Source organism: Vipera berus, assembly GCF_964194415.1.
Source record: "Vipera berus genome assembly, chromosome: 2".
Taxonomy (NCBI): Eukaryota; Metazoa; Chordata; class Lepidosauria; order Squamata; family Viperidae; genus Vipera; species Vipera berus.
Window position 1 is genome coordinate 250,528,692 of NC_138203.1, and position 21,544 is coordinate 250,550,235.

Genomic DNA, 21,544 nt, shown 5'->3' on the forward strand with positions numbered 1-21,544 from the left:
TAAAACACGCAAACAGAATTGCACCCGTCTCAAATTCACGCGCCACCCTTGCCTACCCGCCGTCATTCCCCCTCCTCCCCCGCCCCCGATTCTTGCTTGGCTGCCATTTCAGAGCGCCCGCTTTGCAGGACGCCAGCTTCTCTCCCAAGCGCCCCCTCCACACACACACACAGCGTCGACTCTCCGTCGAAGAGGGACTCTCCTCACGCACGGGTTGTTCCACACACCAGTCTTTGCGTAAGCCAGAGAGGGCCCCCTGCTGCCCGCCGGCCGGCGATGCAGCAAGGCGGGCTTTCGCCGAGCGAGGCGGCGCTGACTCAGCCAGGGCCGAAGGAAGCGCAGGGCAATGGCGCTCAGCCCCCCCGAGCGGCAGCCGGGCCAGCCTGAGCCCCCGTGCCCGGCGCCCCAGCAGCAGCAGCAGCAGGAAGACGAGGCGGACACCGAGGCCGCCCTCGACCCTCAGCAGCTGCGCGGCTTGGAAGCCGAGGCCGGCGGGATCCCGCTTCATTCGCCCTGGACCTTCTGGCTCGACAAGTGAGTGCGGGCGGGAAGACCGGATGGGGAAGCGGGCGAAAAAAAGAGGGAGAGCGCTGCTTGCGCCCGGCTCGGCTCTCGGCGGTGGGGCGCGCGGGCGGGGTTCCCGGGCTCCCCGCGCTTCCTTCCTCCTTCCCTCCCCCCCCCCCGTCGTCCCGCCGGAGACGCCGAGCGGGTGGGGGAAGAGTTGGCCTTTGTTGGCTTTCTCCTCGGCCCTTCCCCCCCCTCCCCTGCGCCGGCAGTTCTCGCCTTTTCAAGGGCGAGGGGCGCGAATTGTCCAAGCCCGGCAAAAAGCGGAGGCTCTTGCTCCCGCCCCCTTGGCTGAGCATCTCGGGCGCCACACGCGTGGCTCCATCTCTCCACCTCAGCCGGGCTCGCCTGGGCGCCAAGTCTGTCTACCTGCAGATGCCCTCGGGCTACATACAGTCTGGGGTCTTCAAACTTGGCCCTTTTATGACTTGTGGACTTCAACTCCCAGAATTCCTCAGCCAGCTTTGCTGGCTGAGGAATTCTGGGAGTTGAAGTCCACAAGTCATAAAAGGGCCAAGTTTGAAGACCCCTGACTATGTTTTTTCTTGCTGCATTTCTGGCAACGCCGGAGCCGCTGTCGTGATGTGGGGAATAAGTGGGGGCTCTTGTCGTAAGCAAAATGCTGGGGGGGGGGCGTGTGGGGGGGAGGGGAGAAGAGGGGTGTGTGGAGTGACACTCCGCTGGCCACTTTTTTTTTCCCTCCCCCCCCCACAGACTTTAAAGTGGGCAGAAATTCAACAAGTGCACCTCCCTCGGACGCCCGCCAAGAGTTTTGGAAGCAAGGCAGAAATGGCAGCAAGGGCTGGCTGAGTTAGTGCCTCGCTCTAAACATAACTGTGCGGCTTGTTTTGTGTGGTTTAGAGAAAGCGTGAAGCTACCCATGAATTCCAATTTTATGGCTTAGCTTTAGATATGAATTGGGTTACCGTTACTCGCCCCCCCCCCAAGAAACTGTGATTCAAAGAAGTCCTGGCTAAGAGAACTCGATTCCACGGTGGTTAACAAAATCAGAGAAAAGGGTTCATTTGACTTGCGGTTCTTAGGCAATTTCACTGAAGTTTTGAGTGCCTGCTTCTGAATTCTGAATATTAAGCCTCACCTTAATACAATCTTGGAAATTTAATTCATTTTTTCTAGAGTGTTTTTTTTTAAATTAGTTGCACTTTTCAGACAGATCCATGACCTACCAACCTTCTCCTAAATAGCTGATGTTCTGGACTGCAAATTCTATCATCCTTACCCAGGGTATTTGTGATGGAAGAGTTTAGGGTTTTTTATTACTATAATTGTAGATAGATGTTGTTTTAATTTTTGGTTCTGGGCCACCCAGAGTTTTGCTTAAGATGGGTGGCTATTTGCATATTTAAATACATAAAATAAATAAAAGTTTACTGATGGCAGTTGTAACCCAGTGTATTTTGAAGGGTTTCATAGTAGTGAAAGCTGCCTTAAGATAGGGATTCCTTGGCTGGGGAAAAAGTGTTTAAAGTGCTTTTACTGTGAAAGTTTTGTCTGTATCTCACTTACCCAAATAATTAAGGTAATTTAAGATGAATGTTAAACGGTTTGATTTGGTTTAGTTAACATATGAGAGACCTTCAGGACATTTGTAATAGTTGCTTTTTCTAAAATATAAAAGTTGAATCATAATTATATTTAAGAAGAAGCCTATACCCTAAGGACCTTATGCTGCTTAGGCTCTGCTACTCCTGATTCATTATAGTATTTTTTAAAATAAAATAAAATAAAAGGCTTTCAGATAAAATTTGTTGCTTGAACAGGCAGAAGCCTTTTTGAAGGAATTTAAATTTTGAATCTTATTCCTTCCTGTTTAAGCATTATATTGCTATGCTTTATCCTATAAACCTGATCACTTTAGTTCAAGCTGAACTTTTTATAAATTGTTTACTGTCCCATACTTTGTAACTTGATCTCTTTCTGATTCAATATTTTAAAATTGGGCTGCCTGAGAATCTGTACTCCCTACATCTATGTTATTAAACACAGAAAAACCACACACCTTGTATCCCCTCCATTTTGCTGCAAACATAATCATTTCTAAAAATAACAAAGTATTTTTGTGGCACATTTATAAACCATGTTGACCTTTTCCCAGATCAAAACTCTCTCCCATCAAAAATAATGACAGTTATTCCAAAATCAGGCAGATATGCTTGTTTGTATTGAATCAAATGATTGTGGTTTCTTTCCTTTTTAATTCTTTGATATTCTAACACTTGTTTCACTCCCTGTCCAGTCAGATCATGTAAAAAGTAGTTGAGTTTCTTTACAGAACTGGACTTGTAACCTGAGAAAGAAAGGAGTTTATTAAGGAATAAACAACTTCCTCTGAGGCACTCTGGCCTAAATGTTCTTAGGACCAATTGTATTTTATTAGCATTCTTTTGCAAGCTGGAGAGCTTGTGAAAATAAAAGTGCCAAGGACAAAACCAGATGATTTGTTTCCTATTTGAAATGCAAAAAGGAGTTTAATCTGACTTCAGCATGGGGTCATATAAATCTGGAGTGCTGATTTATGACACTTATTTTCCCATAGATATTGATTTTTGCTCAGTGAAAGTCTGCGTATTTTGAAGTATCACAAACAGTTAAAAGTACTAGGAATGTAAGTGTACAGCGAAATGTGATATGAGGGGGATAGCATTCTGTAGTTTGTTTTCCTTCCTTTTTTTAGTTAGATTCTGGCTTCTTCATTATGTAGTTAAGCACAAACTATTATAATCTCATCCTGGAGAACTTTTCTTCATGTCACCAAGAGGCAACACTGATTTGATAAAAAATAAAGGAGTACAATAAATACCCTGCTTAGAATGCCGTTTTGGAATCAAAACCAGTGAGATGGGGGATAACAGATGCTAACATCAAAAACAATACAGGTAGTCCTCGTTTAATAACCACAACTGGGACCAGCAACTCTGTCCCTAAGCAGAATGCTCTTTAAATGAAACACGTGACCACACCCAACTTATGAGGCCAATTTTGCAATTGTCATTAAGTGAATCACTTATGGTTGTTAAGCATAATGTTACTACAGGTTGTCCTTGACATACTGTAGATAGGCCTGTACTTATGACCACACTGGAGCCCAAAGTTTCCACTGCTAAGGAAAGCAATTGTTAAGACAGTCATGCTCGGTTTTTACAGCCTTTTTGCCATGGTGGTTAAGTGTACCATTAAGTGGCTTCCCCATTGACTGCTTGTCAGAAGCTCCTAGGAAGATTGCAAGTGACAATCTCAGGGCCCGGGACTCTGCAGCCATTGTAAATGTGCACTGTTTGCCGTGTGCCTGAATCATGATTGATTGATTGACCATAGGGATGCTGAAGCTGTTGTAACCTTAGCAACTGGCCATAAACCTTCTTTTTCAGCACTGTTCTAAGTTTGAACAGTTGTTAAACAGGGAAATGGTTAAACAAGAACTACCTGTAAAATGTCAAAGAAGTAAAAAAAAAGTGTGAATAGTTAAAACATTTTAACATTCTTGTTAAAACGAAGAGTAGGGTTCTTCTACATGAGAGGCGGAATGAAAGCAAATAAGCCACTGCAGAAAACACTACTGTACATCAATTTTCAAGGTTTTTAATTAAGTAGAAGAACATGCAAATAGACATCAGTTTCCAAAATTAAAGTATAACCCCCATTTTGGACTATAATTCTGTAATAGATAGTTGAGTAAATACTTTCTAAAATTAGGGTATATGTACATTTCCTGAGAATAACCGTATTTGGTAGAAGACTCTTAACAATACTGCTTGTAGTAAATAACCGCTTATATATTGTTTTACATTAATTAGATTCTTAGCAAATATATACAAAATTGATGGAATATACTCTTACAAATAATATCAGAGAAGATAGTCGTCGTAATATTGAAATTAAGAGGATACTCTAAAATAATCTCCATATTCAGATAGTCCTTAGTGGCAATTAGAACTGGAATTTCCCTCACTAAAGTGATGCAGTTGCAAAATGACCGCGTTGCTTAGTGATGCTAATCCTGACAGTCCTTGTTGCTGTTGTGATCCCAGGACCGTGCATGTTGTTAGGTGGGAAGAAACTGTGGGTCAGTATGTAGGCGTCATGGAGTGGGAGTGCTATAAATAGGCACTGCTGAGCATGGGCGTGCCATGGGAGATGGAGGGTGCTGCAGGGAGGCGCTAGAGCAGACATGTCAAACTCGCGACATCACGTGATGTTGCATAACTTATCGGAGCGTTTCCCCCATTGGGGTGGGCACGGTTTTGTCATGAGGCGTCCGGCCCATGGGCCGGCAGTTTGACACCCCTGCGCTAGAGAATGTGGGTGGGTGGGGGTTGTATAGAGTGGGAGTAGGCATGATGCTGTGGGTGTGTACATAATAATCAAGTGAAGTACTAATACCACTTTACAATGCTTTGGTAAGGCCACACCTGGAATACTGCATCCAGTTTTGGTCACCACGATGTAAAAAAGATGTCGAGACTCTAGAAAGGGTACAGAGAATAGCAACAAAGATGATTAGGGGGCTGGAGGCTAAAACATATAGGGAACAGTTGCTGGAATTGGGTATGTGTAGTTTAATGAAGAGAAGGGTGAGGGGTGACATGATAGCAGTGTTCCAATATCTCAGGGGCTACCACAAAGAAGAGGGAGTCAAGCTATTCTCCAAAGCACCTGAAAGCAGGACAAGAAGCAACGGATGGAAACTAGTCAAGGAGAGAAGCAACCTAGAACTAAGGAGAAACTTCCTGACAGTTAGAACAATTAACCAGTGGAACAACCTGCCTCCAGAGGTGGTGAATGCTCCAACACTGGAGGCTTTTAAGAAGAGACTGGACAGCCATTTGCCTGAAATGGTATAGGGTTTCCTGCCTGAGCAGGGGGTTGGACTAGATGACCTCCAAGGTCCCTTCCAACTTTATAATATTATTATTATTATTATTATTATTATTATTATTATTATTATTATTATTATTATTATTATTATTATTATTATTATTATTATTATTATTATTATTATAATGGAGTATTGGCAGGGGCGAATTCTACAGAAAGTCGCAGAGTTCCTTGGGAGAAACAGTGACGGAAGTGACCTTCCCTGCTGACTTCCCCATATTTTTTTTTTGCATGTGAGAAGCCAGCAAGGAAGATTGTGACATCATAATTTCTGGGGTGTTATAATCGCTGCAGTGTCATAATTGTGACTGGGCTCCTGAGCTGCCAGATCATGATCGTGAAGTTGTGATGGCCACAGCTTCGTGAAACAAAAGGTGCTGTCGTAATTTGAATGGTCACTGAATAAGTGTCTCTACCTGTGTATAATTTTTTGATTACTGTCCTACAATCTTAAAAGCTGCAAGCAGTAGATTAAAATATTGTGCTGATTACTTTGGATTCATTACTAATTAATGCTGTCTACTGAAGCTGGTGCATTCAGAGTGTGCCAAGGTCTTCCAAGCAGATGTTAGGCATATTGCAACATTTTCCCTGGCCCATTTCTTGAACCTGACATATCAGCATTCTTGGATCTCCCGTCCTTAACAGTTTGCTTCTGTACCAACCTGTACAGTTCTATAAATCAGACATGAGCTTATAAGGTTCTGCTGCTATGTATGCTTACTACTTCTTGTGCTTTGCCCACAACTATGGTTTGCCCAAGTGTTACAGCAATTAGCATCCCAAAAAGGAGATATCTTGGATCTGGAATACTGTATTGGATTACAGACCTTGTACATACGTACTATACATACAGTAACCTTGGTTTTACAAGGTTATTCTGCCATTCTTGTCTGTATATAAGTTTCTGTTCATATTTTGCAGTATACAGTATTGTTCTCCTAACATGCCTATTTAAACTGAGTGGGAAACACAATCCATAGTTGGCAGTACTGTTACTAGGACGCCCCCCCCCCAATAATGCCAAAAATGATGTGCAAACATTTGAATTTCCTAGCATCCTGGTTGAGTTAAATGTCACAGAAAGCAGTATATGGAAAAGAGATGAAAGATTCAAGCGTTGTGGAATTTTCCTTGGTCACAATCAAGGAAAAACTATAAATTGGAGCTACTTTAATAATACACATTGTGCTCTTTTCCTGTGGAACCTTTCGTCTTTTTTGTGTTATGGGGAAGATACTAGTAGTAGCATCTATAATCTTCCTGCATTCTCTACATTCAAATAGATATTTATTTTAAAATGTTTTTTTAAAATCGAACAAAATTACTAATTTTACTAATAGATAATTGTCCTTGTTATCCTCTGCACCCCATTTTATAAACTTTTTGCCATAGTTGTTAAGCATATCCCTGCAGTTGTTAAGTAGATCATGCGGTTGTTAAGCAAGTATTTCTTCCCCATTGACTTTGCCTGTCAGAAGTTGACTGGGAAGGTTACAAATAGTGACCACATAACCTGGGACAGTGCAGCTGTCATAAATACATGCCAATTGCAAAGCACCGAAATTTTGCTGATGTGACTATGGGAATGCGGCAAAGGTGGTAACTGTGAAAAACAGTCGATTTTTTTCCCCAGTGCCATTGTAGATTTGAATGGTCACTGAATGAATGGCTGTAAGTAGAGGATATCCTATATTTACTTTGTCAAAGTGGAAATCAGGACACCAAAAACAACTTGCGGTAACAAATTTTAATCTTGACAGACAAGAACAAACCAGGAGGTTCTGATGGCAATTCTGCAGAATTCCTTAAAAATAAATAAATATGAAAATGCAGATCTCAGCAAAAGTAGGTCATTTGTTTTTCAAATCAACCTGAGGCCTCAGGAAGATCTGGGAAATTTAGGTCAGTGTAACATTGGTTCTGGACCAGTTAATGAAAAAAGTAATAAAGAGAAAAGGGATTTCAATGAGTAACCTTATGGAAGGAAAGGTTCAAATTAGCAAAGCAAATAGGTACCTTATTCATCTTCCTGAGTTTTTGAAAATGCCAAAAGGCATGTGATGGAAGTAAGCCTGTAAACTAATATTTAATAGTACGATAGTATATTATATCGTACTATAGGGACGCGGTGGCTCAGTGGGTTAGGACGCTGAGCTTGTCGATCAGCAGGTTGGCAGTTTAGCAGGTCGAATCCCGAGTGCCGCGTAACAGAGTGAACACCTGTTACTCGTCCCAGCTTCTGCCAACCTAGCAGTTCGAAAGCACGTAAAAATGCAAGTAGAAAAATAGGGACCACTACGGTGGGAAGGTAACAGCGCTCCGTGCGCCTTTGACGTCTAGTCATGCCGGCCACATGACCACAGATACGTCTTAGGACAAGCGCTGGCTCTTCGGCTTTGAAACGGAGATGAGCACTGGCCCTTAGAGTCAGAAACGACTAGCACGCATGTGCGGGGGAACCTTTACCTTTTACCTTATATACTGCGGCATATCTATATAGTGTATATATCCTCTTGGCTTTGCATAGAACATTAAAGACATATCTCTTCCTCTGGGTATTGGATCAGGACGTTGGGTAAGACCATCTTGTGCCTGTGTTAAACTGTTATTAGGCACAATAATTCTGGCCTTTTAAAATCTGATTTATTTTTGTTTTGTTTTTGTTTATTATTGTCGGCCACCCAATGTCATATATTAAATTCGCAGCCAAATGAAAGAATGAACGAATGAATATTTTAAAAGCCTTTGGCAAAGTTCAAAACTTTGGAACAAATTAGCAGCTATAGAGTAAAATGCCTGCCCATATATATATATAACTAGTTAAAAAGCTTTTGCCTTTTAGAATTGTCTATCAACAGCAAGGGAATTAGCAGTTGGAATATTTTATTTATTATTTTATTTATTATTGGGACTTATATGCCGCCCTATCTCCCGAAGGACTCAGGGCAGCTAACAACAATAACATACAATAAATACAGAAGTTAAGATAAAATTAAAATTAAAGGCCTCTGTACAATAAATTAAAATTAAAATTAAAATAAATTAAAAATTAGAGTTAAAAAATTAAAAACATAATTAAAATCCCTGTCAGTCCAGGTCAGCCAGGTGGAAAAGGAGTGTTTTGAGGCCGTGGCGAAAGGACTGGAGATCTTGGGCCATCCGAAGCTCATGGGGGAGCTGGTTCCACAGGGCTGGCGCTCCCACAGAGAAGGCCCTCCCCCTGGGGGTCGCCAGCCGACATTGTCTAGCCGACAGTACCCTGAGGAGGTCTTCTCTGTGTGAGCATACTGGGCGATGGGAATTCGTTCCTGGCAGCAGATGGTCCTGCAAGTATCCCGGGCCTAAGCCATGTAGGGTTTTAAAGGTAAGTACTAGCACCTTAAATCTCACCCAGAGGGCAACCGGTAACCAATGCAGCTCACGCAGGAGGGGTGTAATATGGGAGTATCGGGGTGCTGAATATACTGCTGAATAGCACTGAATAGTAAAACAGCAATGAAGACCTTGGAAAAAATATTGAGATGTGGGAATACAGGTAGTCCTCAGCTTAAAACAGTTCGTTTAGTGACCTTTCAAAGTTACAACAGCAATGAAAAATGTGACTTAATGACCATTTTCATAGTTACGGCCTTTGTGGCATCCCCATAATCATGGGATCAAAATCCAGATGTTTGCCAACTGGTTCACATTTATGACAGTTTCTGTGTCCTGCGGTCATGCAACCTTCTGACAAGCAAAGTCAGTGGGGAAGCCAGATTCACTTAATAACCAGGTTACTAACTTATCAACTGTAGTGACTAACAACTGTGGCAAGAAAAGTAGTAAAATGGGGCAAAACTCACTTAATAAATGTCTCACTTAACAACAGAAATTTGGGGCTCAATTTGTGATTGTAAGTTGAAGACTACCTTTACATCTATATCTACAAAGATCATAATTATGCAAGCCATTGTATTCTTTGTGACTATAGAAGCAAAGGTTTTTTTTTGAAGAAACAATTGAATTTTGGTGTTGGAAATTCTGAGACTGCCATAGGTACCCAAGAAAATAAATAAATAGATGATAGAACAAATCAATCCAGACTTCTCATTTGAGACAACGTCCAGTCTTAAATTATGATGTTTTAGACACATTTGTCAAAGACCTAGTTCTTTGGAAAACCATTGTTATTATTATTATTATTATTATTATTATTATTATTATTATTATTATTATTATTATTATTATTATTATTATTATTATTATTATTATTATTATTATTATTATTTAGCAATGGATACCATTGGAAGATCTGAAGGACCAGAGTGGAGACAGATTATCCTGAAGAAAATTTAGGCGGTTGCTAAGATTTGATTCTGATTTAATGGCACATAAATTGGTTAAAAACAGAAAGAAAAGGAATAAATGGGCAGTTTAAAGGAAATCAGAAGTGGAGAAGGATCCTTTTGTTGCCAGTGTAACTTGTTTATCAATTATCTTGATTGAAAGGTAAAGTAAGCACTGAGGTGGCCATGTTTGTGGATAGTACAAAAAATGTTCAAAATAGTAAAACACAAAAGAGATTGAAAAGTTCCAGAAGAATCTCTCTAAATTGAAAAAAATAGCCAATCAAATAGCAAAAAGCTATTTCTGTTTAAGTAAGTATACTAAAGTGATATACGTTGGGAGAAAACAATCGTAAATTCATTAAACCTGTATTGATGGATCTGAAGCTTTGAAAATAATAATTAAAAGAAACCATTTGGTGCTATTATTCGCTATTATGTCTGTATTAATATTGTGCATGTTTTAAGTATTTGAGATCTTGTGCTAGTGTAGCATTTGTTATTCATTATTGTAAGCTGTTTTGGGGCTATGGTGTAAGTTTGGGAAAAAAATTGTTGCTGCTTTAAGGAATGCAACTCACACTGACAGCATGACAGTGAGTTTGATATTGCCTATTCTCTGTATGGCAAAGTAAACACAAATCTTTCAACATTAAGGTTTGCTTTTTTGAAAAATGTAACTGTAATGATTAAACCTGGTAACAGCAAACAATGAAGGGGTGCATGGAATCGTGCTTGTTCAATATGCTTAGCCATTATTTCTTTATCTGTTTTGTAAGGTTTATACAACTGTTATCAGTCAATAGTTCTAAACATACATGCAGCTTGTTTTTCTGCTTTAGACTGGATTTCCTTTAGTTTAACAATATGTATACTTTCAAAGTTGCAAGGATGACATGTTGTCATTCCTCATTAATATAGAATATTTAGAATAAGGTGCGTGGTAACATTGATTTGTAGTTCCTTTATTCCCAGAACAAAATGCATGAATAAAACAAGATTACCATTGATAGAACAAGTAGTAAAGGCATGAGTGCAGATAATTCTCAAATCCAATCCAACATTCTGTCATTTTATTGCCCTGGCTGTTACAGTCTTCGTGCTTGGCATGATTCTCCATTTTTCTATAATATTTGTCACTTACATTTTCACCAAAACAAATTGCTAGTGTATATTGGGTACATACTATGGCATTAGCATTAATGGCTGCTGGTAGATTAATTGTAGAATAGAACATAATGTATAATACTTACATTTATGGTTAAACATTCATGCTGTGTTATACTGTGCCAGGTTCTGATGCTTTTCAGTACTTGAATGTACTGAAGTAGTTCCAGTGAAATTAGGTTATTGAAGTAAGATTTAAGTCGTCATTATTTAACTTGAAACAGTAAATTCATAGTGGATTGCCATCTAGTGGTAAAAATAGGAGTTGAATAAAAGAATTCGTCAAATCCCTGTGAAAATGCAGGATATAAAAAATATACCACTGTGTTAAAATAAAAGCTGAGACTAAATATTAGAATTAAAATTAAATTATGGAGAAGGTATATAATTACTGTAATACTCAAATATTTTCCCCAATTTGTCTTTATTCAGTATCTGAACGGGGTTGTATATAGTTTTTACCTATAAATGCAATTTATTTTGGGAATTTAGTCCGAGTTAGGTGGGTGTATAATTGCAGCCTAAACTGCTTAAGTATGTTTGAATAGTTTGTGATTTAAATAGGCTAAAAGAAAGATTGTGACTTCGCACATTTTTATTACGTAAAGTATGTGAATTTCCCTGTTTTTTCCACTGTGATTTTTTTCATCACTATGGTTGTATATATCTGTAAATTTATTTATAGAAGCTATACATTGTTTTTCATTATGAAAACAATGAAATCATTGTCTCTGAAAAGCTATGACTATCCTATACAACAGAATACAAACATAAAATGATAAAGCAATACCACCATTATCAAGTAATAATTAACAGAAAAGTAAAAAGCTAGATAGAGAAAGAGATAAACTTTTGGGGTCATTAATAAAAATTTCAATTTAAAGTTTGCAATACAGGCCCGTCTAATATTCATAAGGAATTTGTTTCATGTGGTAGATTATAAGTAAGCCAATCTCCACATCATAGCTAATGAAATACCAGCTAGTCGTGGTTTTGCCACAAGACATTTCTAGAATGCAAAGTGCGGATAGGTATATATGGAAGTAGGTATATACTGAACATGATCTGAAGCCTCTTCATCATAGAAATAATTGTGTTTGATAAAGATCCCTTGAGTAATTTAGCAATGGCATTTTGCAGTGGCTCCTTAAGAGATGATTCCCCATGTAAAATGTGTCAAAATAAGTCAGTCCTGAAGTTATTAATGCATTTGTGCAGTGTTTCTCAACCATGGCAACTTTAAGATGTTTGGACTTCAATCCCCAGAATTCCGCAGCCAGCGGTGCTGGCTGGGGAATTCTGGGAGTTGAAGTCCACACATCTTAAAGTTGCTGAGGTTGAGAAACACTGCATTAGTGTAATAACCATTAATTCATGATCAACCCAATCCAGGAAGGACTGTGTGTATCACTTCAACTAAAACCGGTAACATGCTTTTAGCCACTGATAATTTTGCAGGTCCCACCCAACTACAAACTTTACTCTTGCAGGAGAGTATACTATCCACTGTGCATAAAACTAAACTGGATATGGGAAACATTCACAGAACCTAAATCATAGTAGGAACTAGCTTTACCTAATTACCTTTTTATGGTCTCTTATTGCACCCAAACATTGCCCATTAACTTTCATGTTCTGTATGCAGTAGAAAAGATAATGCATGTTATTTTGAATGCCACACTGATGCCACTACTTTGCTACAAATCTCCCAATGGCTGCATCAGTTATAATATTAAATACCATTGAAGATTTTTAAAAGATTACATTTTATAATATTAGCATTTAGGGTAAGCTGCTGTTATGTGTGTAACATCGATTTTATGATCACTGTTGGTTTTTTCCCCTCTGATATGCATTGAGTACATTTTGTTATACAGTTGTTTTGTTTTACTCTTTAAGGTCCCTTCCCGGTACCACAGCAGCTGAATGTGCATCAAATTTGAAGAAGATCTACACGGTAGAAACTGTACAGGTAAAAACTTGTGCTAAGCATGAGAATTATATAATGGAATATAAAATTATGATGGTCTCAGATTTTATGAAGGAAGGTTTCTTAAAACAAAAGAGGCTGTAACCATTTTACTTGGTGTCACTGCATTAACTATTTTAGCTGAAAATGCTACTCAGTGCAGCTGAATTTTTGTGTATGTAAAGCAGGTGCTTTATAAATGAGCTGTGATCCTTTTTTCTTAAACAAAAATAATTTCATATCGTTTGCTAGTATGTGTAAATTAATAAAATCATTATCCATCTAGATCTTCTGGAGTGTTTATAATAATATTCCTCCTGTGACAAGCCTGCCGCTGAGATGTAGTTATCATTTAATGCGTGGAGAAAGACGACCACTGTGGTATGTACATTCAAATGATTGATATGTTTTGGGAATCTGTTGTATGTCTTAATTAGAAAAAAAAGCAATATAAAAGACATTGGGAAAGAACAGAAGAATATTAGAGACCTTTACAATGTCTAATAAATATAGGCGTTACATTAAGATGATTCATGTTTGTCTTTCGAAGCTTCAGGATTGTGCTGGTTAAAAGTTCATGTTATGCAATATGTTTGTCTATTGCATATATTTGAACTAAAACAAACTTTGCAAAATTTTGGTAGAACATACTAATGAATGCTGCTGAAAAGCCAAAATCTACTGAACTGAAGAACTAATTTACTTACTCAGAGAGAGTTTTGAGTTTGCAATGATAGACTAGTGGACCCACTTTTTCACGTAATGGTTTACTGTTCTTCCCTGAAGTCCACACTGTATCAGCAATTGCAATTGTAGTTATGTCATTTTCATCCTATCATAAATCAGAGGTGAGTTGCCTGTAGGCCCCATTTGCTATAGTGGCCCCTCATCTCAAACACCCCACCCCCCCAATCATTTTAAATTTTGGTAGCAAACTGGCAAAGAGTAATAGTGACATTTACTGAGTTTTAGTAAAACAAGTAAACTAGTAAAATGTTATCCTGTTGTAAGCTGTTTTACTTTAAACGCAACCTTCCCCAAATGAAAAAGGGTCAAGAATTTCATCATCTAAATAATACCATCATCATATAATTTCATTTCCCTCTGTGGTTGTCCTTTACTATGTAAAGTGAAGCCTTCATTTTGAAACTTGCTTATATTGTCTAAAATGTTCCCCTGGTTGTAAATAGAAGTGTTGGTAATTATTTCAGAATGTTTAGTTAGTTAGTTAGTTAAAATATGCCAGATTGGGGGATGTTGGATTTTGACACATTCAGTGCTGGTCATCTATTCAAATTCTTCCGCTGATAAATCCTGCCTTGAATAGTTTATAAATATATTATATTTATAGTTTATAAATCTCTTGGGCAGCACACAAAGATAGTAAACATGATAAATACATTAATCAACTGCATTTATTGATGTCCTGTTCCAGTATGTGATAGAGAAAGTTGTATAATCCTAAATGTACAAGGGCTGAAAGGGATCTTAACTATCATCTGGTTGAAATCTGTAAATCATCATATTTCAAATCTTGACATTATGAAGCACAGTTTTAACATTTTTGGCACTTATTGTATCAGTTGGCACCATAGGTTTGCCATCCATACATTCAGCCTTTTTCCTAACATTTTAAATCTAGAGTAGGCTTTCATATTTTATCACATTGAGGATTATTTTATATGGGATAGTATTTAATCACCACTGAGAAGATTCTGCATGCAAGTGGTCAGATTAGCAGGTGATATAAGACAATTTATGTATATGATTATTTTGCTAATTCGTTTTGTTGGTCTTGGGACAAAATAAAGAATTCAACATTAGTTTTAAACCTAAAGCTTATTGATAATCATTAATTCTACTTGGTTTCCTTCTCTTTTTTCTGAAAAGGAAAAAGTTTATTCTTAATCAGTGCCACATAACTTAGGAGAAGCAGAAAATTTAAATGAAATTACATTCTAGGCTTCTGACTTGTGTGTGCTACTAAATTCTCTTTTTTCATGATATTTCTGTGGAATAAACGTACCTCCACATTCACACTATTATAAGACTGTACAGTAAATCTTACGTTTTTTTCACAAATCAGGGAAGAGGAAAGCAATGCCAAAGGAGGTGTATGGAAAATGAAGGTTCCCAAAGACAGTACGGTACGTTGTTTCAGTGTACGTATAATTTTATGTTGAAGTATATTAAGGTAGGGAGGCTCGTATCATATTTCCAATTGTATGAGTTATATAACTTGGAACATTTAGTGTCACATAAGTAAAAAAAAAACAAAAACCTGTTCATAAAGCAGGAATTCCCTTCCTTTTCTCTCTTTTTGCACGTCTTCTCTGTGCCCATATGTTTTGTTGAGGGGAAAGATTTTTCAGCGGGCCAACACTCTTCAAAAGAACACTTATTTGCTTGCCTTATCTTAAGAGTCGTAACTCTTAACTTTGCTTATCACAGTCAGATTCTTCTAGTTTTAGCTTAGTTCAGGGCATGAAACTGCAAGTATAATTAAATTAAAAGTTTTGTTTTTCAATGATAAAACCCATGCCACCACTCTGTTTTTTTTTTGTGTGTCCGGCCATTAATTGCCAAGATATCTAGATTTAGACTTGGGTTTCTAGGAAAGGGAATTCCAAACCCTGTGAGCATTTACCAGAACAGAAGGTGATGTATTAATGATAAATGTAAATGTAGTCATAATTTACCATTCATGGGATTTATAAGTAGACGAATAGAATTCCGTGCAAAATGGGCAGAAAAACTTGTCACAGGAACAATAATCTAACCAAATCAGTTTCTAGAAAGAAGAATCCTCTTTCTCTGTGCCCTCAATTAGGAATGTGCAGTGTTTTCATGAAACACGATTGAAAGGATATTGTTACTTTTACCTGTTTAATTCAGCAGCTTCCAATCCATAAATATTTTTTTCTGCAAAGAATTATGAATGCAAAGTTATAATAATATGCATAGCTAAAATAACATGGTTATTGCAAAAAGTATCTTGCAGCTCAAACATGTAATTATTACTGTGGCAGAATCAGCATCTTAATTTCCTTTTTTTTTTTGCTAGTCTGCAGTTTGGAAAGAGTTACTGTTAGCTACTATTGGAGAACAGTTTACAGACCATTGTGCGGCAAGTAAGAATATGTTTTTATTATTTGATGTTTGCTTTAACTTGTGAGCATCTCTTGGTTAAGGTTACTGACCGTTTTAATTTAGCTGGCCAACATTTGCTAGGACTTTCACATTTGTACTGGGTTGGTTTTTGGCCTGAGTCAGCTGGTGGTAAAAGGTACGTATGCTGATTTTTCTCAAACTTTATCTAAGGGTGAAGCCAAGACAAACTGTGTGTGTGTGTGTGTGTGTGTGTGTACACATACACACACACAGATATAGATATACATATATTACATACACACACACACACACATAGACACACACAGTTTGTAAGGATTAGCTTACAAACCCTGCCTGGTTTTTATGGGTGCAAAATGGAAACACCTACACAAAAGGAAGAGAAAAAATAAAGATTTTAGAAAAGACAATGCTACACTTTATCTGCTAGCGCTGTTGCTATACAGAAAGGAAAGCTTGACTTTCATCCTGGTGTGTACTTTATTGACTAGAAAGAGAGCATTTCCTCTTGACGAGGTCAGAACAAAGAAAGAGAAATTTAGGTCATAGAGTCAAATACATAATCAGTGAAGGAATCTAAATTAAACTATCCCCAACAGATGGGGCTGTCTCATCTCTGCTTGAACATAGCCTGTGAATGGAACTCACCTTGATTCCATTGTCAAACTTCTCTTACCATTGAGACCACCTTCACTTGGGTGACATCCTTACAAGTATTTATCTATCCTTTTACTCTATTTTTATGCCATCGTATATTATTCCCTCAGGGTTCTCTTGACCAAACATACCATGTTATTTCAGTTTAAATGTATAGGGCTTTGTTTTCACCCACAATCATTCTCATTGAAATTGTCTTTCTTGAACCTATCCCAGTTTCTCTGAATCCTTTTTAAAGTGCAATGCCGAAAGCGGACAGAATGTTTGAGACGGGGTCTGTCCAACAAAGAATATCATAGAACAAGTACTTTGCATGATTTAGAAATGATACATTATAAAATTACATTTGCCCTTTTGCAGCCATAGTACACCACCAATTCATATTCTGTTTGCAATCGGCTCATATTTAGAACCCTTTTTGCAACGTACCTTCAAGTCTGTATCTTATTAATATTGTTTCCAACATTTGATTTTTGTTTCCTAAAGTGAAAAGATTTGCATGTATCTTTATTAAAATCCATCCTATTATTTTTTCTAAGCTATCAAGATTATTTCTGATTTTTTTTCTTCTAATATATTCCTTACCCCATCTAAATATATTCATCTGCAAATTTGATAAATGCACTCTTCATAAAAATCAATAAAAATACAGAGTACAGAGCCCATATTTTGGGTACCCACTCAGTCACAGTATCTCCCTTCAATGTAATAAGGAGATTTTTAGTAGCAGTTTGTACATTTTTGAGACAGTTACACATCTATTTTATTGTGCCTTACCAGCCATCCCATACTTAATTAATTTAAAAGGCAAATCGGGGAAAACCTCATCAGATTGCTTTACTAAAATCAATATATGTTCCATCTCCATCATTCCATGTTCTGTGGAATAAGGATAATACTTGTTCTTGACAAATCTGTGTTGATGTCTTGTAATCATCATACTTTTTTGCAAGACATTTACAGATAATGTCTTTATGATTTGTAGTAGAATCTTCCCCGGAACTGATTTATATTCATTGGTTTGTAGTTCACTGAATATTATTCTTTTCCCTTTTTGAAAATGCGGACAAGATCCTGTAGTCACCTAGCACTATGTTAGTTCACATGATTTCTTCAAAAAGGTTTGGCCAGATAGTTCCTTTAATACCACAGGATGTAATTAATTCTGAGTTTTAGCTTTGCTGATACTATTTCTACACTTGAAAGCTATATGTATGTACTTTTCCTTCATGACCTGCCTCTCTTTCCACATAGTATATATTTGTGTAGCCACATTAGCTTCTGTTGCCATCCATTTTCTTCTTGTCATTAGCATTTTGCTTTTAGTATCTTTTTAGGAACTCCCATTTGTCTTCAGCTTTTTTTCCTATTAACTTCTACTGCTATGGATTCTTTCTTGCTTGGAATCCAAAATACACAGCTGACTATTCTGAGCCTTACTTTTTCTTAAAATCAAGACCTGCAGGGCTACAGTTACTTTTCTCCTAATGTTCATGGCTGCTTTCTTTTCCTTGACTAAGGCTTCCCTGTTAGTATTACATCTAATATAACTGTTTCTCTTATACAATACTGCACCCTCTGAAGCTCAGTATAGAAATATTGAGGTAGACTTTTTAGCATTGTATGTCAAAGAATATAAACGTCTTTTCATTGTGATTTGTTACACTTTATTTAATAAGCTCATTTCATGTCTCTGTTTGTAGGGTAAGAGTTCTGTATTAAGTTGAAAATATTTCTGTCGCCTGACTCCCAACAACTCTGGTCAAAAGTATTGAAAACAGTACCAAAGTAAACAAAAATAAAGATGGCAAAGATGGCAAAACCAGATAGGAATGCAAAAGAACAAATCTGCACAGCCCAAAGGAGGTTTCAGTCATCCTTGCCAAAGGCCTGGGCAAAGTTTTTAAAAAGCCAAATATATTGTTTTTTTTCCAACAGATGATGAGGTAATTGGTGTTAGTGTCAGTGTTCGTGACCGGGAAGATGTTGTTCAAGTCTGGAATGTAAATGCATCATTAGCAAATGAAGCTTCAGTTTTGGAAAAGATCCATGGGCTTCTGCCGCTGACATCTTTTAAGGCAGTTTTTTATAAACGTAAGTGGTCTCTGCAGGCAATGTAAGTAGAGCACAGTGTTTGCAAACCCTATCAACAAAATCTTTTTAAGACTCACGAGCTATCTTGCCTTTCAGCCCATAAAGAACATCATGCTTTTGAAGGTAGACGTGGGAGACATTAACAGGAGAGAACTTGGAAGATTTTTCTAAGAACACCATAACAGAAAGATGGACAAAACATTTACAGAAGCACCACAACCCTTAGTGTGTTTTTTAGATCTTTGTATTCCTCTTGAGCCGCTGGTACCGAAAAGCAAGAACTGCTGCTTCAGTAGCTGATACTATTTTGATTTTTCAACTCAATAAATCAGTTTCTTTTAGTATTCCTTTCTTTTTAAGGTAGAAGACTGCAATTAAGCAATTCTCAGTATCTGCTTGAACTGCAAATGTGCACAAGCATGATATGCTGCTTTTTTTTCTAGATTTGTATCTAGATAATGTTTTCTGAATTTGTTTTTAGACATTCCTATCATGTTCACATCTAGCTGTAGATTTCTACCCCAAAAATGTGCACTGTTCTAAACCACAATGACAAATTGAATCATGCCACTTCTGCCCAATCTCATTAAACAAATGGAGCTTTCATTGCACCTCTCCTATCTGGCTTGCTTCTTGGCACCCTCAACTTTTGCACTTGGTAATGCTCATGCTGTAAAGATGTTTTAATAATCACTGAATAGAGCCTATAAACTGAGAATACAATTCTATTTTGACAAAGTCCGGGGGAAAAAAGCCCCTAAGATTGACCTAGTTCACACCCATTAATCACCCCCATTCTTGAAATTCTAAGCTCTACAATGCTTAGATAGAAGCACTGTTTGTGATTATGTATCTACTGTGATTTCTATGATAGTAGCAACAATTGAGTTGCTACAGTTGTGCTGTTAGTGCAAAGACTACAGTCAAGCGTGAAGCAGTCAATTGTTAGTTGATGTCTTTTTTAGGGCTATTTCAAAAATCTTACGTAGAAGAATGAATAAGTTTTCAACGGGAAACCCTACAGCTTTTATTTCTTATGTTGTTTGATTTTTTTTCTTATGTCACTATATTTTATGTATCTTTAAAAAAGATGCTTCCTACTAGTTTTTTTTAAAAAATTCCATTTATATCCCGCCCTTCTCCGAAGACTCTGGGCGGCTTACAAGCTTAAGCAGTTCTCACTTAAAATACAAAACTTCACATGTCTATTCTTCATACTTATAATAATATACTTCCACCTCACCATCATCCTCATGATAACAAAAGATCCTTTTTTATCTTTTAAGGTCAATATCAAATGAATAGTACCTTTGTGGTTAACATAATCAATACAATTTTGTGTAGTTACAAGTTATAATGCCTTAAGTACACTTTTCAGCATAGAGAGAAGTCAATTATATTTTAAAGCATGAATGTGAAGTTTTCAAATTAGTTTGTGTGATTTCCTCCCCATACTAATTTATTGGAGGTTGCAATACATTTTTATTTTTTATTACAAAACCAAAGATTTATTTAGTTCCTCAGCAGAGGATGCCGATGTGCTAGAGGGAATATTCATTCCCATCTAAGCAGAATTACTGGATTAGTATTAGTATTTTGAAAATTGTTCTGACTGCACTGATATCAACTCACATTTAATCGTATAAGAAGGTGGCTGTTGGAATTCAGTACATTTATGAATCGAGTTTCTCTTTTTAATTTTGTACTAGTTCATCTGTATTTATGAATTAAACTTGTGCATTTACCAAACCTTATTAAAAGTTTTATAAATTCATGTGTGTAGTCAATAATTACATTTCATTAAATGTTCACTCTTTAAAAATGTAAGGCTTCTCAGATCTCAACATACATACAAACATACATATTCATGATTCTTTCAAAATTTAGTACTGTATATTATCTATATCTATTAATAAAATTTGGAGCCGAAGAAGGTATAATTAAAATGGCAAAAAAATCAGTGATATTTGTCAACATTGTGAAAAACGTATTGATAGGTGAATTGAAGTATGATTCATTTAGGACATTCACAAGTTGTTTACCACTCTCAACTTTCCCTTCATGTTATTTACTGTATGGTAATACAGGAAAATATAGAATGGTTACTTTCTCAACATGTAGAGTGATTTAGTAGTTATTTTGCTGCCCATCAAGGTAAAGGAAGTTTCAGAAACCTCTTGATCACATTCAGGATGTACAGGGTCCCTGGAAGTACCCACATATTTGATGATGTCTGTCTTGCTTTCCTGTTGAAGCATGGAATTAGGAAAGAATGATTCAAGCATGTGTTTAAAGATCATTCCAAACTTTGGCTAATTCCAAACTTTCTCTGCATGAAGTGTTTCGGCAGTGATTGCACCTTCACACTAGTTATGCAAACAATTTTTATGCAGAATTGGCCCATCTTCCTAACATTGAAACAATCATGGTTGCCCTAATAATGATAAATGATAAATTATTGTATCATGTAGGCTTGAAGAAGGCTTTTTTTAGTGACTTCTAATACCATCAGGCAAAGTATTTTCTTGGGCTACTTAACTGGATAAAAAGTGGAATTCCTTCTAGAGAATGGAATCTGCAATAGCTTTAAGTCACAGGACTATTTTGCCCTTTGGCATCTCGTAGACTTGGCCCCAATATACAGGTAATCCTAGACTTAGAACAGTTCATTTAGTGACCATGCAAAATTACAATGGAATCGGAAAAAAGTGAATTATGACCATTTTTCACACAACCATTA

At 37.3% G+C, this 21,544-nt stretch overlaps 1 protein-coding gene across 1 annotated transcript; it reads left to right on the top strand.

Moving 5' to 3' along the window:
* The first annotated feature begins 295 nt into the window (after positions 1-295).
* Positions 296-20,578, top strand: EIF4E3 (eukaryotic translation initiation factor 4E family member 3). Its single transcript, XM_081321273.1, has 7 exons — positions 296-534; positions 12,855-12,927; positions 13,211-13,305; positions 15,011-15,071; positions 15,989-16,055; positions 18,649-18,804; positions 18,901-20,578. The coding sequence occupies exons 1-7, from the start codon at positions 347-349 to the stop codon at positions 18,945-18,947; spliced, it is 687 nt and encodes a 228-aa protein (XP_081177399.1). The 5' UTR covers positions 296-346; the 3' UTR covers positions 18,948-20,578.
* The last annotated feature ends 966 nt before the right edge of the window (positions 20,579-21,544 follow it).